General features: G+C 40.1%; 2 protein-coding genes and 1 pseudogene across 4 annotated transcripts in view; 1 reads left to right on the forward strand and 2 right to left on the reverse strand.

Annotated features, from left to right (window-relative positions):
• Window positions 1-6,953, forward strand: part of HELB (DNA helicase B) — a 63,640-nt gene extending 56,687 nt beyond the window's left edge. For 2 of the 3 annotated variants that reach the window (XM_029206438.1, XM_029206439.1), the window contains one exon: window positions 572-3,838. In XM_029206438.1, the coding sequence (XP_029062271.1) occupies window positions 572-1,234 (663 nt within the window). In that variant the 3' untranslated portion in view covers window positions 1,235-3,838. Of the gene's footprint in view, window positions 1-571; window positions 3,839-5,429 lie in introns of those variants that run through there. The other variant, XM_029206437.1, reaches the window with a different exon arrangement.
• Window positions 6,647-6,928, reverse strand: LOC114885982 (annotated as a pseudogene).
• Window positions 6,954-16,382: 9,429 nt separating the features above from the next.
• GRIP1 (glutamate receptor interacting protein 1) overlaps window positions 16,383-21,636 on the reverse strand; it is a 171,694-nt gene continuing 166,440 nt past the window's right edge. Inside the window, exons 21-22 of the mRNA XM_029205607.1 lie at window positions 21,483-21,629; window positions 16,383-19,050 (exon numbers count right to left, since the gene is read on the reverse strand). Of these exons, the coding sequence (XP_029061440.1) occupies window positions 18,823-19,050; window positions 21,483-21,629 (375 nt within the window). The 3' untranslated portion in view covers window positions 16,383-18,822. The remainder of the gene's footprint in view (window positions 19,051-21,482; window positions 21,630-21,636) is intronic.

The raw sequence follows: 21,636 nt of genomic DNA on the forward strand, positions 1-21,636 counted from the left end.
TATGTGCACTTCGTATTTTTGATCAGAGTAATTTTATTTTGTGTTACATGGTTGTGATCATTTTTTTATATATATGTATCAAGTTTTTAAAATTTTGTTATATTTTAAAGCATATCTGATGTTTGTAACATATATAGATACATGATATAGAAAAATAAATATATACATATATATATTTATCTATTTCCTATTATTAGATATTTCAGGTGTCTGTTTTTTGTTATGTGTAACAGTGGAGTAAGACATCTATACATAAAGCCCATACAGCCGTTTCAAATTCTTTTATTAAGGAAGATTTAGCACTGCGTGCGGTTTAAAGTTTATTGCTGGGTTTCTACGTGCCAGTTTTGGATCTATGACACCCAAACTTAGCAGCGTAATTAGAAAATGGGAATTCCAGGATAATGAATAAAATGGAACCCATCAGATGGATTCATTTGAATATTCTGGCCAGGTAGAATGCTCTTGAGAGCACTTTGAGGACTTGTCTCCTTTCTGCCTTCGTAGACTCTCCAGAGGCATGAACCCATTATGCAGTATTAAATCTCCTTCGTGCATTATTTCCCCTCAGGGGTCGGAGGAGAAGACAGTCGTGTATGTGGTTGGGAAGGCGGGCCGCCAGCACTGGCAGCACGTGTACACAGCGGTGACCCGGGGCCGGTGCAGAGTGTACGTCATTGCAGAAGAGTCTCAGCTTCGGAGCGCAATTATGAAAAACAGTGTTCCCAGAAAAACGCGTTTAAAACATTTTTTGCAAAACAAGCTCTCCGAGAGCTGTGCATCTCCAGCAGAGTTTGCATCCCCATCAAAGAGCTCTGAAGACAGCAGGAGACCCAGCACACATCCATCAGCATCCCCACTCCCTACAGCCACAGATGACAGGGTGACAGATTACGTCCCCAGAAGGAGGGCCTCTGTGTCTGATGACACGCTGTTTGCCTTTGCTGAAGGATGGAAATTATCTTCATCTGAGGAAGTGCGTACAATTGAGGATCCATCACAATCGAGAGGGTCCAAAAGAACATGTTGCATGAATGCCACTGCAAGTCCAAACAAAATTCTTATGGTAGGACTGATGTTCAGGTTTTATTTAAATATTGCTGGCCTCAGTGTGCTTATAAATGACTGTGTATTTTTGTTAATGCCACATAGTGCTGCAGGACTTAAAAAACAAGTGTTCCCGTCACCTCTATCCCATTTCCTCTCTATTTCTATATATCCTGGTGGATCTTAGCTTGATCTTGGTTGGATGTTTCTCCCTCTGCTTGAGGCTGGCACTCTGGACAGCGTCAGTGGACTGGTGGAGGCGGAATGCCAGGAGAAACTTCCTAGTCTTTCTGCATCTTCTTTCCTCGTCTTCCTCATCACCTTCCCCTTCCTTTCGCAGGCCATGGTCCCATTTTTATCTCCACAGCTTCATTGAAGTGGCTGGTGCCAGTCATCTTCTTATCAACTTCAGAGGCCTTTTCTTAGGTCTCATTCTGGACTTTTCCCCCCAGACAGTTAACATTTTTTTTTTTTTTTTTGCGGTACACAGACCTCTCACTGTTGTGGCCTCTCCCGTTGCAGAGCACAGGCTCTGGACGCGCAGGCTCAGTGGCCATGGCTCACAGGCCCAGCCGCTCCGCAGCATGTGGGATCTTCCCGGACCGGGGCACGAACCCGTGTCCCCTGCATCGGCAGGCGGACTCTCAACCACTGCACCACCAGGGAAGCCCCAGTTAACATTTTTAACTGCAGTTGCTGTTGCCACGTTTCCTTCCCTTGGTTTCAGTGTTCCCTTTCTCTCTGACACTTCCCCTCCATCTCTGGCTCGTCTCCCTTTCATGTCTTCCCTCCTTTTCTTCCCTTCCTCTGACTGGAGACATCTCCCCCAGGCTCAGGGCTTCTTTCCCTTGAGAACTGATCCCATTCTCTCAGTTTTAGCTGTCACCTTTGCACTGGTGATTTGGTCAACAAATAGTTTTCAACTGTCCATTGCATTCCAGGCACTGGGCATTCAGCAGTTCAGTGGCTTCAGTGGCTCCCTAGTTCCTGCTGCATAAATTCCAGGCAATCTGGCTTGGCATTAGAGACCTTTCTCTGTTCGATTCCATCTTTCCCAGCATCATTTATTTCCCACTATTCCTTTTTTTTTTTCTTTAGTCAATCTAGTCTTCATTCATTCACTACAACTGAACCAAACTTATCCTCATCTCTTCCTTTTGGTTTTTCTTGGATTCCTCCTTTTCTCTGCCTCCTCTCTTTCAGCATTTGAAAAAAAGAAACCAAAAAACATAGCTTCTCTGCTAGTCACTGATCTAAATGTTGGAGGGAGAGAAACAGACAGGTCCCTGGCTTCATGGCCATTACATTGTACCAGTGGGTCATAGGCAGTCCATACCACAGAAAAGTTTTCAGGTCAAGAAAGATTCTATGAAGAAAATACAGGTAATGAGGTAGGGCATGGTCGGTAGGAATAGGGGGGCAGGAGGTGCTATTCTGCCATGGTGGTCTGGTTAAGTCCTTGCTGAGGAGGTTACGTGTGAGCTGAGCAGTAATGCTGCAAAGAAGCCAGCGGTTGAGGCCCTGAGGAAGAGCATCCCAGGCAGAGGGTGTAGAACATGCAAAGCTGAGAAGCAATGACCTTATTGGAAGGGGAAGGGAGACCAGTGTGCCTAGCAAATGAGCAAGAGAGAAGATGTGATGATCTCAGAGAGATAGGCAGAACTACAGGAGGCAGCTGGGACCTTATCCTACTTGCCACGGGAATCCATTGGAGAGCTTTAAGCAAAGGTGCGATATCATCTGATTATGCTTGACAACCATCTCTCTGCTGTGGAGAGTGACCTGTGGAAAGGAAGGTGGAAGCAAGAAGACCAGTCAGGGTTGTCCCAGGGAGAGCAGTGAAAGAGCAGCGAGGGTGATGAGAAGTGGTTGGATTCTTGATGCCTGTTGGAGATGGAGTCTATTTGACTTGCTGATTGCATGTGAGGGGATAAAACAAACAGTGACCCAGGACGATTCCTGGATTTCTGCCTGAAGCAACTTGGTGAATTGTAGTGCCGTTTCTTGAGATGGGAAAGATAATAGGAGAACTGGGTTTGGGGAAGTGGAGAGTTCTCTTTCGGCATGTTATGTTTAAGTTATTAATTAGATGTATATGTGGACTTGTTGAGAAAGGCAGTGGTTGGTAGAGAAGTTTAGAGCCTCAGGGTAGGTTAGGGAGGGAAATGTCCATTTAGGAGTCATTAGCATGTAGTGGTGGGTTCATTTCAGGAGATGCCACAGATAGAGGAGGAGGCCTTAAGACTGAGTTCTGGGGGTACTCCTAACTTTCAGAGGTCTGGCAGAGGAGGAAGAACTGGCAAAGGTGACTGAAAAGAAGCATGAGTGAGAGAAAAGGAAGACTAGGGTGGTGGGAGGGGACAAAAGTCTACCTAGGGTGGACTGGTCAGAGACTAGGGGGTGAGAGAGTGGAGGAAGCAGTAGAGGCAGGGTTCTTGAAGGTTGCTATGAAAAGGAGCAGAGAGATAGGGCTGTATCTGGATGGAGGACTCATGGTCAAGGAAGGATTTATTGATTTATTTATTTTGGATGGGTACATTAAAGCATCCTAGGGTATTGATGGAATGGTCCAATGGAAAACAAGAAATTCATGATTCAGAGAGAGGGGATAATTGTAGGAATGGAGTCCTGAAGTGGGGGAGATGGGAAAATCCAGAGCATAAGTAGAGGAGTTTCCCTTAGATAGGATTGGGGACATTGTGGGGTGTGTGTGTGTGTGTGTGTGTGTGTGTGTATGTGTGTGTGTGTGTATACACACACATATATGTATACACATGCATATAATGGAATATTACTCAGCCATAAAAAAGAAAGTGATAAAAGTGGACATAGCAGAAAAAAGAGTTTTCCCTTTTTTTCTTCTTCAAAATAGTAGGATCACTGCTGATTCTAAGTTTCATTCAGTACTCGAGATCAACTCTGCTGAGATGGAATTTCCATCTCAACAAAGCATCTTTTTTTTTTTTTAATTAACTACGTTACCTCTTACAAAGACCCTGGGATAAATAAAGCTTTTGACCTGGAGCAGAAAACAGAAGCAGTTCCAAGGAAAGAGTCTTTTTCTAAAAGTTTCTTGCTTTTTATTTCTTAGCACCAACATGGGGTGGGGGGATCATGGTTTATAGGATGGTACGAAGAGAAATTGGCAGCACTATTCGTCATCAGTTTTGAGCTTGCCAAAGCTTTTAAGCTCCGGGGGAGGCTAATGTCCCTGAAGGTCTGGAGCGCAGAGTGGCGCTGGGGGGCTGCCCAGTGTGGGTTGTTCTCACTGCATGATGGCAGCAGTATAAGCAAAGTCCTCTAACTGAAGAGGATGGGTTTTCTCACAAGTTTTGCCACAAGTATGTGGCATTTACAGGAATCCCTAGAAATGAGGAAACTAGAATTCAAAGCTTCAGGACTATCTGAATTTATTTTAAGGAGTTGGCTTATGCCATTGTGAAGGCTGGTATTAGTAGAGTCCAAAATCTGCAGGTGAGCTGGCAGATAGGAGACTCAGAGAAGAGTTGATGTTGCATTTCAAGTTCCGAAGGTAGTTTGCTGGCAGAATTCCTTCTTCCTGGGGGGAGGTCAGTCTTTTTTCTGTTAAGGCTTTCCGTTGATTGGATGAAGCCCACCTACATTATGGAGAGTAATCCACTTTACTCAGTCGGCTGATTTAAACGTTGATCTCATCTAAAAAGTACCTTCAAAGAAACGTCTAGAACAGTATTATTCAACCAAATATCGGGGTACTGTGGCTTAGCCAAGTTAACACATGAAATTAACCATCACCGTCCTTTAAATTGAACAGATTTAGCATGATGAATGATGAGTTGAATTTTGCTAATTTTTCTCTTTCCCTGTGGTGGTGAATCTTCTTCATGACCGTACTGGTCCACTGACTGGTGCTTGGGAATCACTAACAGTACCAAGAGTATACTTGAGGTGTACTTGCAGTGTATCGTCTTAACCACACCTACAGCTGGCGTCGTGGACTGGGCAGTCAGTCACACAGGGCTTCGTGCTTAGAAGGAACCCATGCTTGTTTTAATGTCCTCTGCTTATCATCTTGAAATTCTTAATTTCTGAACAAGGGGCCCACATTTTAATTTTGCACTGCCAAATTATGTAGTGGACCCTGTCCACACTTTTAGAAATTAAATGTATGTACTCAGTTAGCAAACAGTCACTTCTACATGCCAGTCCTGGAAGTGGGTAGTGGCGTTACCACAGTGAGCAAAAGCAGGATGACAGCTGATGGCTCTGGTCTGCTCCAGGCTTCCACGGGGTGGGAAAATGTATGATGTCTTCTGAGAAGCAGTCACAGGGGATAGAATTACACAGGGTAGACTGACTATATTTTTATAAAATTAACTTTATTTTTATTGTTGTTCCAACAGGTGGAAGAATCATCTCCCCAAGTGTCTTCTAAACTTCAGAATTTGAGACTAAATAGTTTAACCCCCAGGCAACTTTTCAAACCTACAAATAATCAAGAAACTTAGTTTTATTTCAGATTGCTCAAAGTAATTGTCTATTTTTTTCCATTCAACACAAAATGAACGTCATAGCTTCAAAGGATCAAGACAAAAGAGGATGTCTATTAACTGGAGTTTTATTTTAAGGCATTTGTGTTAGCAGATGTTTTAAAATCATTTCATCAAAGAAAACCTTAGTGATTTTGACATCTGTCATCAGGAGAACTGACAGCACTGGTCATATATGAGGGAAAAATATGTTATATATATTTTTTAAAAAACCTCTGTACTTTTAAAAGTGTTTTATTTTTAGAATAATGCCTTATTAATTTCCATCATCGTTGTGGGTGAGCCTTGCCATTGGGTTGAAGCAGTGGTAAAGATAAACTGTAATTATATCTCTTAAATTATTGACACATATTCTAGGACATTGTGTCTTCTGCAAAGTGGTCGTCTCGCAAGGGTGCTACTTGCTCCATCACTGCTGCCTGGGCCTACCTGGTACATTTTCCTGGAAATTCCTGCTGAGCTGGAAGCACATCGGGTTTTGTTTTTGTTTTCTTAATTTGAGATATAATTGACATAGGACATTGGGTAAGTTTAAGGTGTGCATCATGTTGATTCACTACTTCTATATTGCAATATAATTACCACTGTAGCATTAGCTAATATGTCTATCATGTCACATAGTTATCATTTCTTCTGAGAGTATATTGTTTTAAAGATATTCCACTTTGAACATTTTTTTTTCCTCAGTGATTTGATTTTTTTGAGTTTACTATTAAATGGTAAAAGAAAAAGTTAGGAAAACTTTACCTGTTATCCCAGTGTTTTAAAAATAGCCTTCCTGAGATATAATTCACATACAGTTCACCCGTTTACATAGTTGAGTGGCTTTTAGTAAATTCACCACAATTGATTTTAGGACATTTTTATCATCCCCCAAAGAAACCCTGTACCTTTTAACTCTAATCCCTTTTCCGCTTCAGCCCTAGAACTGCTAATCTATTTTGTCTCTATTGATTTGCCTATTTCAGACATTTCATATAAATGGAATCATACAATATATGATCTCTTGTTACTGACTTTGACTTAGAATAATGTTTTCAGACTTCATCCACATTGTAACATGTAACAGTGCTTCATCCCTCTCCCTTTTTTAAAGTTTGAAAAAAAAATTATGTACAAAGAACTAGCATTATTTCTTTTATTGGGTGTATGTCTTGGTTAATCCGTTCAAGGAGTGTCATTTTATCCAGCTTGATGAAGCCTATATCTTTTGTGTACTGATGGAAAAACTGGTGGCATATATTGAGGTAATATTTCCAGATCAGACCATGCTGGTTTGAGCTGATGTGGCGAGATCAGGAACCTTGGCTGAATTTTTGCAGGTAGCTCTAGTAGAGTTGCTCATGACCCATCCTGCTTTCAGGAGTGTAGTGAGGCGGAAGGCCTTCATTTCTTTTTATTACGAAATATTCCATTGTATGCATATGGTACGTTGAATTTATCCATTCATTAGTTGATGGACATGTGGGTTGTTTCCTCTTTTTGGCTATCATAACTAATGTTGCTATGAACATCTGTGTACAAGTTTTTGTGTGGGTATATATTTTCATTTCTTCTAAGTATATACCTAGGAATGGAATTGCTGGTCGTATGGTAACTCTATGTTTAACCTTTTGAGGAACTGCTAAACTGTTTTCCAAAGCAGCTGTACCATTTTATATTTACACCAGCAGTGTGTGAGGGTTCCAGTTTCTCCATTGTCTCCAGCATTTGTTATTATCTGACTTTTTAATTATAGCCATCTTAGTGGATATGAAGTGACATAATGGTTTTGATTTGCTTTTCCCTTATGACTAATGATGTTGATCACCTTTTCGTGTGCTTATTGGCCATTTGTATGTCTTCAGAGAAATGTCTATTCAGATCCTTTGTCCACTCAAAAATTGGGTTATTTTCCTTTTTATTATTGAGTATGAGTTCTTAATACATTCTACATACCAGTCTCATTAGAAACATTATTTACAAAAATTTTTAATTGTGATGATGTCCAGTGTATGTATTTTTGTTGTTGTTATTGCTTGTGCTATTGGTGCTACATCTGAGAAACCAATGCTTATCTAAAGTCATGAAGGCTTACTCCTATTTTTTCTTACCAGAGTTAAATAGTGCTAGGTGTTACATTTAATCTTGGATTCATTTCGAGTTAATTTCTTTATATGGTGGGGTAGGAGCCCAACTTTATTCTTCTGCATGTGGCTCTCCAGTTGTTCCAGTTCCATTTCTTGAAGTGACTATTTCTCCATTGAATTGTGTTGGCATCCTTGTCAAAAAATCAGTTGATTATAAATGTGAGGATTTATTTCTGGATTCTCTATCTATTCCATTTATCCAAACATCTGTCCTTATGCCAGCACCATGAGTCTTCATTAGCTTTGCAGGTTTGAAATCAACAAATGTGGGGACTTACCTGGTGGTCCAGTGGTTAAGACTCCACACTTCCACTGCAGTGGGTGTAGGTTCAATCCCTGGTCAGGGAACCAAGATAAGATTCCTGCATGCTCTGTGGTGCAGCCAGAAAACAAAACGAAATCAAGAAATGTGAGTCCTTCAGTTTACTCCTCTCTTTCAAGATCTTTTGGCTCTTCTGGGTCCCTTGCTTTTCGTATGAATTTTAGGATCAGCTTGTCAATTTTATTGACAAAGGAGCCAACTGGGATTTTGATTGGGATTGTGTTGAATCTATATATCTGGGGAGTATTGCCATCTTAACAATATTAAGTCTTCTGATCTATAAACATGGGATGTCTTTCTATTTATGTCTTCTTTCATTTCTTTCAACAATGTTTTATAGCTTCAGAGTATAGTTTTGTGCTGTTATTTAATTGAAGTATAGCTGATTTACAGTGTGTTAGATTCAGGTGTAAAGCAAAGTGATTGAGTTATCTATATTTATAGATACATAGTATATTCTTTTTCAGATTCTTTTTTTTTTTTTTTTTTTTTTTTTTTTTTTTACGCGGGCCTCTCACTGTTTTGGCCTCTCCCGTTGCGGAGCACAGGCTCCGGACGCGCAGGCTCAGCGGCCATGACTCACGGGCCCAGCCACTCCTCGGCATGTGGGATCCTCCCGGACCGGGTCACGAACCCGTGTCCCCTGCACCAGCAGGCGGACTCTCAACCACTGTGCTACCAGGGAAGCCCTTCAGATTCTTTTTTATTGCAGGTTATTAAAAGATATTGAATATAGTTCCCTGTGCTATACAATAGGTCCTTGTTGCTTATCTATTTTATGTATAGTAGTGTGTATGTGCTAATCTCAAACTCCTAATTTATCCATCCCCACCCCTTTCCCATTTGGTAACCGTAAGTTTGTTTTCTGTGTCTGTGAGTCTGTTTGTGTTTTGTAAATCAGTTCATTTCTATTATTTTTTAAGATTCCATATGTAAGTGATATCGTGTAATATTTATTGTTGTCTGACCTCATTTAGTATGATAATCTCTAAGTCCATCCATGTTGCTGCAAATGGCATTATTTCATTCTTTTTTATGGCTGAGTAATCTTCCATTATATATATGTGTGTGTGTGTGTGTGTGTGTGTATACATATATGTGTATATATATACATACCACATCTTCTTTATCCATTCATCTATCCATGGACGTTTAGGTTGCTTCTATGTCTTGACTACTGTAAATAGTGCTGGTATGAACATAGGGGTGTATGTATCTTTTTGAATTAGAGTTTTCTCTGGATACATGCCCAGGTGTGGAATTGTTTGACCATATGTTAACTCCATTTTTAGTTTTTTAACGAACTTCCATACTGTTCTCCATAGTGCCTTCACCAATTTACATTCCCACCAACAGTGCAGGAGGGTTTCCTTTTCTCCACACCCTCTCCAGCATTTATTACTTGGAGACTTTTGGGTGATGCCATTCTGACCAGTGTGAAGTGATTACTTCATTGTAGTTTGATTTGTTGAACATCTTTTCATGTGCCCATTGGCCATCTGTATGTCTTCTTCAGAGAAATATCTATTTAGGTTTTCTGCCCATTTTTTGATTGGTTTCTTTCTTTTTTTTTCATATTGAGCTCTACAACCTGTCTGCATATTAAGGAAATTAATACCATGTCAGTGACATCATTTGCAAATATTTTCTCCCATTCTGTAGGTTGTCTTTTCATTTTGTTTATGGTTTCCTTTGCTGTGGAAAAGCTTTTAGTTTATTGAGGTCCCATTTGTATATTTTTGCTTTTGTTTCCACTACCCTAGGGGACAGATCCAAAAAAAGTATTGCTGCTATTTATGTTAGACAGTGTTCTGCCTATGTTTTCCTCCAAGAGTTTTAAAATATGGTCTTACATTTAGTTCTTTAATCTGTTTTGAGTTTATTTTTGTATATGGTGTTAGAGAATGTTCTAATTTCATTCTTTTACATGTAGCTGTCCGGTTTTCCCAGCACCACTTATTGAAGAGACTGTCTTTTCTCCATTGTATATTCTTGCCTCCTTCATCGTAGATTGACTGTAAGTGTGTGGGTTTATTTCTGGGCATTGTATCCTGTTTCATTGATCTATGTGTTTGTTTTTGTGCCAGTACCATACTGTTTTGATGACTGTAGCTTTGTAGTATAGTCTGAATCCAGGGAGCATGATTCCTCCAACTTTGTTCTTCTTTTTCAAGCTTGTTTTGGTCTTTTGTGTTTCTATACAAATTAAAAATTTTTTTGTTCTAGTTATGTAATTTGATAGAGATTGCATTAAATCTGTAGATTGCATTTTGTAGTATGGCCATTTTAACAGTATTGATACTTTCAATCCAAGAACGTGGTATATCTTTACATTTGTGTCATCTTCAGTTTCTTTTGTCAGTGTCTTATAGTTTTCAGAGTACAGGTCTTTTGCTTCCTTAGATAGGTTTATTCCTAGGTATTTTATTCTGTTTGATGTGATGGTAAATGGGAATGTTTCCTTAGTATCTCTTTCTGGTAGTTCATTGTTAGTGTATAGAAATACAACAGATTTCTGTATGTTAATTTTGAATCCTGCAACTTTACTAAATTCATTGATGAGCTCTAGTAGTTTTCTAGTAGCATCTTTAGGATTTACTCTCTATATTATCATGTCATCTGCAAACAGTGACAGTTCTACCTCTTCCTAATTTGGACTCCTTTGTTTTTCTTCTCTGATTGATGTGGCTAGCACTTCCAAAACTATGTTGAATAAAAGTGGTGAGAGTGGGCATCCTTGTCTTGTTCCTAATCTTACAGGGGAAGTTTTCAGCTTTTCACTGTTGAATATGATGTTAGCTGTGGGTCTGTCATACGTCGCCTTTATTATGTTGAGGTAGGTTCCCTTTTTGCCCAGTTTCTGGAGAGTTTTTATCATAAATTGGTGTTGAACTTTGTCATAAGCATTTTCTGCACCTATTGAGATGATCATATGCTTTTTATTCTTCAGTTTGTTAACACTGATTGATTTGCAGATATTGAAAACTCCTTGCACCCCTGGGATAAATCCCACTTGATCATGGTGTATGATCCTTTTAAGGTATTGTTGGAGTCAGTTTGCTAGTATTTTGTTGAGGATTTTTGCATCTCTGTTCACCAGTGATATTGGCCTGTAATTTCTTTTTTGTGATATCTTTGTCTGGTTTTGGTATCAGGGTGACAGTGGTCTCACCCTGAGACCACTGTCTCAGGAAGTATTTGGAAGTGTTCCTTCCTCTGCAAATTTTTGGAATAGTTTGAGGATAGGTGTTAACTATTCTCTAAATGTTTGGTAGAATTCACCCATGAAACCGTCAGATCCCAGACTTTTGTCTGTTGGGAGTTTTTAAATTACTGATTGAATTTCAGTACTGGTAATTGGTCTGTTCATATTTTCTATTTCTTCCTAGTTCAGTCTTGGGAGATTGTACCTTTCTAAGAATTTGTCCATTTCTTTTAGGTTGTCCATTTTATTTCCATATAGTTGCTCATAGCTGTCTTCTATGATCCTTTGCATCTCTGTGGTATCAGTTGTAACTTCTTTTTCATTTCTGGTTTTATTGATTTGGGCTCTCCATCTCTTTTTCTTGATGAGGCTGGCTAAAGGTTTATCAATTTTGTTTGTCTTTTCAAAGAACAAGCTTTTAGTTTCATTGATTTTTTTCTTTTTTTTTTTGTCTCTATTTTATTTATTTCTGCTCTGATTTTTTATGCTTTCTTTCCTTCTACAAACTTTGGACTTTGTTTGTTCTTTCTTTGGTTGCTTTAAGCATAATGGTAGATTGTTTATTTGAGATTTTTCTTGTTTCCTGAGGTAAGCTTGTATCACTATAAACTTCCTTCCTAAAACTGCTTTTGCTGCATCCCATAGGTTTTGGATCATCAGGTTTTCATTTTCATTTGTCTCTAGGTATTTTTTTATTTTTCTTTTATTTCTTCAGTGATCCATTTGTTGTTAAGTAGCATATTGTTTAGCCTCCACGTGTTTGTTTTTCGCAGTTTTTTTCCTTATAGTTGATTTCTGGTCTCATAGTGTTGTGGTTGGAAAAGATGCTTGATATGATTTCAGTTTTCTTAAATTTATCAAGGCTTGTTTTGTGGCCTAGCATGTGATCTATCCTTGAGAATGTTCCATGTGCACTCGAAAAGAATGTGTATTTTGCTGCTTTTGAATGGAATGCTGTAAAAGTATGGGTTAAGTCCATTTGTTCTAATGTGTTATTTAAGGCCTGTGGTTCGTTATTGATTTTCTGTCTGGATGATCTGTCCATTGATGTAAGTGGAGTGTTAAAGTCCCCCACTATTATTGTGTTACTGTTGATTTCTCCTTTATGTCTGTTAATATTGCCTTATACATTGATGTGTTCCTATGTTGGGTGCATATATATTTACAATTGTTATATCCTCTTCTTGGATGGATCCCTTGATCATTATATAGTGTCCTTCTTTGTCTCTTGTAACAGTCTTTATTTTTTTTTTATTTTTTATTTTTTGCGGTACGCGGGCCTCTCACTGTCGTGGCCTCTCCCGTTGCGGAGCACAGGCTCTGGAAGCGCAGGCTCAGCGGCCATGGCTCACAGGCCCAGCTGCTCCGCGGCATGTGGGATCTTCCCGGACCGGGGCACAAACCCGCGTGCCCTGCATTGGCAGGCGGACTCTCAACCACTGCGCCACCAGGGAAGCCCAACAGTCTTTATTTTAAAGTCTATTTTGTCTGATGTAAGTATTGCTACCCCAGTTTTCTTTTGATTTCCATTTTTGTGGAATACCTTCTTCCATCCCCTCACTTTGTCTGTATGTGTCTTTAGATTTAAAGTGAGTCTCTTGTAGGCAGCATATATACGGGTCTTGTTTTTGTATCCATTCAGGCAGTCTGTGTCTTCTGGTTGGAGTATTTAGTCTGTTTACATTTAAGGTAAGTATTGCTATGTATGCTCTTATTGCCATTTTGTTAATTGTTTTGGATTTGTTTTTGTAGGTCTTTTTCTTCCCCTTTCTTCTTTTGTTCCCTTTTATGCTTTGATGACTATTTTTGGTGTTATTTTGGATTCTTTTTTCTTTTTTGTGTGTTTATCTATTATAGATTCTTGGTTTGTGGTTACCATGAAGTTTTTGTATAGCAGTCTGTATACATACCTGATTGTTTTATGTTGCTGTTCTCTTCATTTCAAATGCATTTTAAATACCCTGCATTTGTACCCTCCTCCCCTCACTATTACTGTTTTGATATATTTTACATCTAATTGTTTTAGGTATCCTTTAACTGCTTGTTGTGGATACGGGTGATATTACTACTTTTATCTTTCAGCCTCCCTACTAGCTTTGTGTGTGGATGATTTCCTACCTTTACTGTGCGTTTGCCTTTACTGGTGGACTTTTTCCTTCCATAATTCTTTTTTCTAGCTGTGGCCTTTTCTTTTTTGCCTAGAGAAGTTCCTTTAACATTTGTTGTGAAGCTGGTTTGGTGGTGCTGAATTCTTTTAGCTTTCACTTGTCTGTAAAGCTTGATTTCTCCATCAAATCTTTTAAATAAGAGTCTTCCTGGGTAGAGTATTCTTGGTTGTCAGTTTTTCCCTTTCACCACTTTAAATATATTGTGTCACTCCCTTCTGGCCTGCAGAGTTTCTGCTGAAAAATCAGCTGATAGGCTATGGGAGTTCCCTTGTATGTTATTTGTTGCTTTTCCCTTGCTGCTCTTAGTATTCTCTCTTGAATTTTTGTCCTTTTGATTATAGTGTGTCTTGGTGTGCTCCTCTTTGGGTTAATCCTTCATGGGACTCTGTGCTTCCTGGACTTGGGTGACTGTTTCCTTTCCTAGGTTAGGATGGTTTTCAGCTATTCTCTCTTCAAATATTTTCTTGGGCCCTTTCTCTCTTTTCTCCTTCTGGCAACCCTATAATGCAAATATTAATGTGCTTCATGTTTTCCCAGAGGTGTCTTAAGCTGTCTTCATTTCTTTTCACTCTTTTTTCTGTTCAGCAGCAGTGATTTCTACTATGTTGTCTTCCAGTCACTGATCCACTCTTCTGTATCATGTAGTCTATTATTATTTTTTGATGTTGGGGGTAGGAGTTTATTAATTAATTTATTTACTTTTGCTGTGTTGGGTCCTCACTTCTGTGCGAGGGCCTTCTCTAGTGTGGCAAGCGGGGGCCACTCTTCATCGCGGTGTGCAGGCCTCTCACTACCACGGCCTCTCTTGTTGCGGAGCACAGGCTCCAGACGCGCAGGCTCAGCAGCCGTGGCTCACGGGCCTAGTTGCTCCGCGGCATGTGGGATCCTCCCAGACCAGGGCTCGAACCTGTGCCCGCTGCATTAGCAGGCAGATTCTCAACCACTGTGCCACCAGGGAAGCCCCTCATGTAGTCTATTACTGATTCCTTCTAGTGTATTTTTCATTTCAGTTATTGTACTCTTCATCTCTGTTTTGTTGTTCTTTATATTCTCTCATTCTTTGTTAAAAAATTCTAACTTCTTGCTCTGTGCATCCATTCTCCTCCTGAGTTCTTTGATCATCTTTATGATCATTACTCTGAACTGTTTCTTGGGTAGATTGCCTATTCACTTAATTCTGCTTCTGGAGTTTTATCTTGTTTCTTGGTCTGGAACATAGTCCTCTGCCACCTCATTTTATCTATTGCTATTTATATTTTTATGTACGTGGTAAGTTAGTTACGTTTCTCATCCTTGGAGAAGTGGCCCTCTGTAGATGTCCTATGCGTCCCAGCAGTGCACTCCACCCGTCACCCAAGCTGTATGCTCTAGATGTTCCCCCTAAGAGGGTTGCATGGATCTTTCTGTTTTGGCTGGCTATGTGGGTGGTATGGTAGGCTTGGTTGGTTCCTAGTCTGGTTGTTTGCACAGCCCTGCCTTGCGTGGATGCTGCTCGCTGCTCTTTAGAGGGGCCTGGTCATGAGGTGGCTGGTTGTGGAACCCTAATGGGCCCTGAGGCTAGTGCTGGCACACTGGTGGGCAGAATCAGGGTCCCAAAGACTTTGGGGCTGTTGCCCGCCCACTGAGAGATGAAGCCAGACCCTGGGAGTAGTACCAGACTACTAGCAGTTAGAGGTGTTTCCTGGAGTTTGACTGCAGGGCCCAGGGATCTCAGAGCTCATTTCAGATTGTTGGTGTTGTCAGGGGCCATTCCTGACAGTTGGTCATGGGTCCAGAGTGTCTGGAAGGTTGTATTAGCCTGCTAGTGGGCAGGGCAGGGGGCCAACGAGTCCTAGGGTGGGGTCTGGCCTGTGTTGCAGGATCGTAGCTTTCTTCTTTCTGGAGTCTGCCCCCTGGTGGGTAAGGCTGGTCTAGAGGCTTGGGCTGGCTTCCTGGTGGGAGGGGCTGGTGCCTTCCCACTGGTGTGTGGAGCTGGATATTGGCCCTCAGGTGGGCAGGGCCATGTCTAGGGGCATGTCTAGAGGCGGCTGTGGGCTCAGGAAGTCCTTAGGCAGCCTGTCTGCTGATGGGTGGGGATGTGTCCTCACCCAGTTAGTTGTTTGGCCTGTGGCATCCCAACATTGGAGCCTTCAGGCTGTTGGATGGGGCCAGATCTTGGTGCTAATGATCCAACACGTCAGCCACCTGGAATGTTCACACAATTGAATGTTCCTCAATGTCTGACACCAGTGTCTGTGTCCCCCTGGGTGAGCTGCTGCCATCCCCCTGCCTCTCCAGGACAGTCTACAAGACCAGCAGGCAGGTCTGGCCCAGGCTCCTATCAAATTACTGATTTTGCCCTGGGTCCTGGTGCGTGTGAGATTTTGTGTGTGCCCTTTGAAAAGTGAAGTCTCTCTTTCCCCCAGTCCTGTGGGGCTCCTGCAGTGAAGGCCTGTTGGCCTTCAAAGCCAAATGCTCTGAGGATTTGTCTTCCCAGTGCCAGACCCCCAGGCTGGGGAACCTGATGTGGGGCTCAGAACTGTCACTCCTCTGGGAGATCCTCTACAGTATAATTATTCTCCAGTTTGTGGGTCACCCACTTGTGGGGTATGGGATTTGATTATATTTCAAGTCTTCCCCTCCTGTCTGTCTTGTTGTGGTACCTTATTTATATCTTTAGTTGTAGAAGATCTTTTCTGGTAGGTTCCAGGCTTCTTCACAGATGGTGGTTCTGTAGATAGTTGTTACTTTGGTGTGCTCATGAGAGGAGGTGAGCTCAGGGTCTTTTACTCTGCCGTCTTCCACACCTACTCTGTACTTTTATTGAATTTATTCCTAAGTATTTTATTGTTGATCCTATGAGAATATAATTGTTTTCTTTTTTTTAATTGGAGTACAATTGCTTTACAATGTTGTTAGTTTCTGCTGTACAATGAAGTGAATCAGCTATACGTATACATATATCCCCTCCCTCTTGGACCTCCCTCCCACCCTACCCCCATCCCACCCGACTAGGTCATCACAGAGCACCAGGCTGAGCTTCCTGTGCTTTATAGAATATAACTGTTTTCTTTATATTTGGTTTGTTCATTGCTACAGTATAGAGATTCAATTGATTTTTGTATATTGATCTTGTATCTTGTAATCTTGCTAAACTCATATTAGTTTTAATAGGTTTTTCCTTAAGGTTTCTGTATACACAAGATTGTATCATCTGCAAGTAGAGTTTTACTTCTTCCTTTCCAATCTAGTTGCCTTTTATTTCACTTCCTTGTCATACTGTTAAATAGAAGTGGCAAGAATGGACACCCTGCCTTGTTCCTGTGAATTTACAAAGCCTGCTAGGCAATCTGCAAAAATGAAAACGTTGGGACTATAAGGTAATAGTTTTTTTCTAAGATAGCATGATGAAAATTTATACATTTTAATAGTTTCTGAAAATGTATTTTATAGAATACATATAATGTTCTCAGGGTAGATGTGATCCTTGAGTTAAGATCAAGCTTTGTCACCTAAAGTAAATGTACCATTAGTCTTGGAGGTGTTCCTGTTTTAGCATCTTCACATATGTGTCACATCTCTTCTCATGAAAGTACTGGAATGTAGATATGACCTTCAGTATTACAGGTGGGGAAACTGACTCACAGTAATTAAATTTTATGCCACCACTGAGTGAGTACCAGAGCTGGACTTCAAGTCCAGATCGAATTTCAAAACCTAAGCTCTTCCTGCTCTTCCATGTTCCTTTTCAAGTTTATGGCAAAATCTTGCCCCTGTAGAAAATTATGTAACTATAGGTATTGTGTAGGGCTCAGTCTAGAACACTCAAATATATTCAAAGCACCAAAAAAAAAAAAAAGTTTTTCTTTTGGCTTTTTAAAATCACTGTTTATTCCATTTGGTAGAGGGTTTTTTTTTCCATACAAATATTTGCAACAATTTTTAATTCCCCAAAACCATACATAGACGATAAATACCATGCTATTAAAGTATTAAATTTGTACAAAAATACTTTACAGTTTAATACTTGTTTGTTACAAATAAAAATACATATTTCAGTGACTCCCCTCATGATCTTTTTTTTTTTCCTTAACATGATTCTGCTTTATACTTTCTTGCCCTGGCAGTTCTGAACTATGATTGAAATAATATATTTCTTTGCACAAAAAAGAAAGGTGAACTTTTTCCTTAAACAAAGGACACAGTGTTCAAATGCTTTACCTAAGCAGTTGTTTGAATTATTGACCAAAATAAAAATGTTTGGAAAATAATTGTTTCGGTATGGAGATTCTACAATTAATATACAGATCTATTTTTTTTATATTCACCAAATAACAGTTATTAGTGTAACTATTCAAAATATCTGAACAAATGAAAACAGTTGCTGACAAACATTAAAAGCAACTGTCACAATTTATTGCTTTGAGGGATGGTAATAATTGGCAATGCATTTTGTGAAAAATGTATTTACAATTTCGGTAAGTGGCATGGCTCAGAACAAAAGACAGTCCAGTGTCATTTTTAAGTACATGTGCTGTACACCCCTCAATATAATCAGTTTTCAAAACATGTCTGTCAAGCAGTATGAGTTTGATTTGCCTATCAATCAAGATAAACCTCATTTTAATAGACTCTTCATTCTCAAATTCTTAGTCTTGAATTTTAAAAATAAGATAACTAATTCTCAGTGTTGCTAAACACCCTAATTCAAATTCATTATCAGAGATTTTTCAGCTATTAAAAATGTGTCCTTAAAAAAAAAAACAGGTCACAAGACATATCCTGTTTGATAATTTGTTGCATAGGGAATAGCATACATCTTAGTTAAAATCATTCCTATACTTGGGCAAAACATTTACCACCACCTATTATGGTTGCCTACGTGCATCATTGCTGAAACGTTGTAAGATGATTTTATACCTGTACCCCTCCCATAGCAGCAGTCCCAGCAGTTCACCAAACTAGCTCTCCTAGTACAGCCAGCTTTATGAAAAGCCTTGTTGGTTAAATTCTCGCATGAATGACTTTGTAGTAAGAAACTGATTTCAAAGTGAATTAAGGAAATTATCATAGAGAACATTTTCAAACAGATATTTCTCTTTTTAAAAAGGAATAGGAAGATGGACCTGTAAAAAATTTCCTCTGATGTTAATTGTAGAGAGGGGTGGCCTACTTGTTTTTCTTTTTCGCTACCCTTGGTCTTGGCAGGGGATTGCCTGTCATATACCATAGTGATCACCAATCAAAGAAACCTCTTCAACTTGAAAGGGTAAGTGAACATGAGCCATGAGATTTAAAAGACCCCTGTGCTTGCAGTTAATGCCACGTGAGTATCTGTGCTTCAAATGTCACAGAAATCTTAAAGGGATTTTTTTTTTTTTTTTTTTTTTTTTTTTAGCACCATGTAGATATTGTCTTTTATCCTGCTTTGTAAAAAGCATCGCTATAATGTATTAGTGGGTTCTCGTATCTCCAAATTACCACCGTGGCTCGACTGCTGGAAAAAAGCACTGTTCTGTTCACTCCATTCTCCTCCTGGTAGAGTCTGTTCTATGGCCTTCTGTGAAGCCAGGGGGTTTCTACTAATAACCAGGTCCAGCTTATTACCAGATTCTGCTATGAGGGGCACAACAAGGCAGCAGTCAAAGTCTCTCGTTCGGACATGATTAACCTGAAAGGTCAAGAAGCGCCATTTTGAATTATTGTTATAGACATAAGATGATTCCCAAAACCCAGAGTAACATTTCAGACATAACAGGTTGATTGATTAAAGTCTCGAAAGTGCTTAAATGAGCACTCTGTACAGAGAGGTCTATCCTGGCCCTGACCACACTATAACATGGGTATTGGCTTACTTTACTCTCTGCTACTAAATTGTAAGGTCCTTGAGAGCAGGGAACAGGGACACATCCCAATGTCCCCATGCTGAGCAGATCGCCTTATTCATGGCAGGTGCTCCAAGTGCCAAATATTATCCCTAATTTACAGATGAGGAAAGTAAGGCACATAGTGTTTAAGAGATTTGCCTGAGATCAGAACTTGGCAAGTGGTCCAGCTAGGATGCTGGTGAGTGGTCCAGTGAGGATGTAACCTCAGGCAGTCTGGATGATTCCAAAGCTCGTGCTCTTGACCATGATACTGAACTACCTCTCTCGGTCATGAGCCCACCCCCTCCTCAGCTTACACATGCGTTCATCTTCTTTCATGTTTCCTTATTTTTTTTAACATCTTTATTGGAGTATAATTGCTTTACATCGTTGTGTTAGTTTCTGCTGTGTAACAAAGTGAATCAGCTATACGTATACTTATATCCCCGTATCCCCTCCCTCTTGTGTCTCCCTCCCACCCTCCCTATCCCTCCCCTCTAGGTGGTAACAAAGCACCGAGCTGATCTCCCTGTGCTATGCGGCTGCTTCCCACTAGCTATCTATTTTACATTTGGTAGTGTATATCTGTCCATGCCACTCTCACTTCATCCCAGCTTACCCTTCCCCTTCCCTGTGTCCTTAAGTCCATTCTCTACGTCTGCATCTTATTCCTGTCTGCCCCTAGGTTCTTCAGAACCATTTGTTTTTTTAGATTCCATATATATGTTAGCATACAGTATTTGTTTTTCTCTTTCTTCACTCTGTATGAGATTATGTTTCCTTATTCTTTTCCCCCTAAAAGTTTAAAGAATCATCTGCATGCTGCTTCCATTCCTTGACTTTTCACTCTCTCCCCAATCTTCTCGGTCTGGGACCTGACCCTTATATATTATATAAATGACCCCAATTGTCCAACACAGGAATGGTGTCTTGAGTTCTCATCCCTTTTGGCCTTTACCTACTCATCCTTAAAACTCCTTCCTTGGCTCTTATGACACCACTTTGTTTTGACCTTTTTACCATTTTAACTGCTCACTTTCAGTCCTTTCCTGCCTTTACTTCTTCCTGTCCTTTAAATTTTGTTTTTCTTAGAATTCTGTCTTTAGTTCTCTTCTCTTCCTTACTAGAAATCCACCATAGGCAACTTTATCCAAGTCCATGCCTTCAGTATCCCAGATCTTTACTTTTGGCTGTAACATCTGTCCTGAGCAACAAATGCAAGCTGCCGGCTGCCTCACAGACTGCTCTGCCAGGATGCACTGAAAGCATTAAAGACTCAGGTCTGGTACACGTGTCTTACCCTTACCTACCTGGTCGTCTTTCCTGTGATCCTCCCCTTCACCCTACACCAATCCACCTATGATATAATTTTAGTCTTTCTAAATTATAAAATATGTCATTATTCTGCTTAGAAAATTAATATACCTCCAGAATAAAGTCCAAGAGCTTTATCTTGGCTTTCAAGGCCCTTCACAATGTGAGTCCAGTCTACTTTTATAGCCTCATCTTCCATAAAAGTAAGTATAGCTCTAATTTATAGATTAGGAAGACAGGTCAAATAACTTGTCCATAGTTATTTATTCAGCAAATACTAGAGTATCTATGGAAAATAAACGTGTTCCTTACTCTTAGGACAAGAGTAATTGTTATACTGCCATGGTAAAAAGATCACCAGAATTGGTTTTAAAACTAATCAATCAATGACAACTTGCTCAGTGAACACATGTCTGAAAGCCAGCCAATCAGTGCAGCCTCATGCTTTGAAAGGCAACTGTTTAGGGACAGACTCAATCCACTTGAACATACTTTCAAGACTGATGGCAACCCTCTCCTCTTCCTGCAGAATGCTCTTTCTAAAAACTGTACGTAAGATTAGGAATTTGCTTTGCTCAGTGAAACTATACCTGACCACCATAGTACTCCCAGTACTTAATAGTAAACAAGGTTCAGCTTTTGGGTTTTAGACATTGTGTGAGATACTGATATCGATCACTGTATAATGGGAAATGGGAGAATAAGGTACTAGCTCTGTTCTCAAGAAGTTTAGAATCTGCTGGGGAATATATACAGGGAAACAGGCCGTTTCAGTAACCGGTAAATTCTACTAAAGGAAAAAGTGCCTATCCTCTATAGGAGGGGCCTCTAATCTCGTCTTGAGGCAAAGGAGGATGGGTGGACACTGATCAAATACAACTTCCCAATTAATTTCCAAATAAAATTCCATCTGAGGTCTTACCTGTAAGAGCCTATCGTAGGGCTTTAGGCCACCAAGATCTCCTGGCCCAGCTGGGCGAATATTTTTGACATATACTCCTTTCTCCAGCAAGCCATCTGCTACACTGAACCCAAAGTCCTCCATGTCAGAGCCCTTGTACAAGGTCACCTGGAAA

This window comes from Monodon monoceros, unplaced genomic scaffold (assembly GCF_005190385.1).
Source record: "Monodon monoceros isolate NGI ecotype Baffin Bay Population unplaced genomic scaffold, NGI_Narwhal_1 Super_Scaffold_6, whole genome shotgun sequence".
In the NCBI taxonomy this organism is placed as follows: Eukaryota; Metazoa; Chordata; class Mammalia; order Artiodactyla; family Monodontidae; genus Monodon; species Monodon monoceros.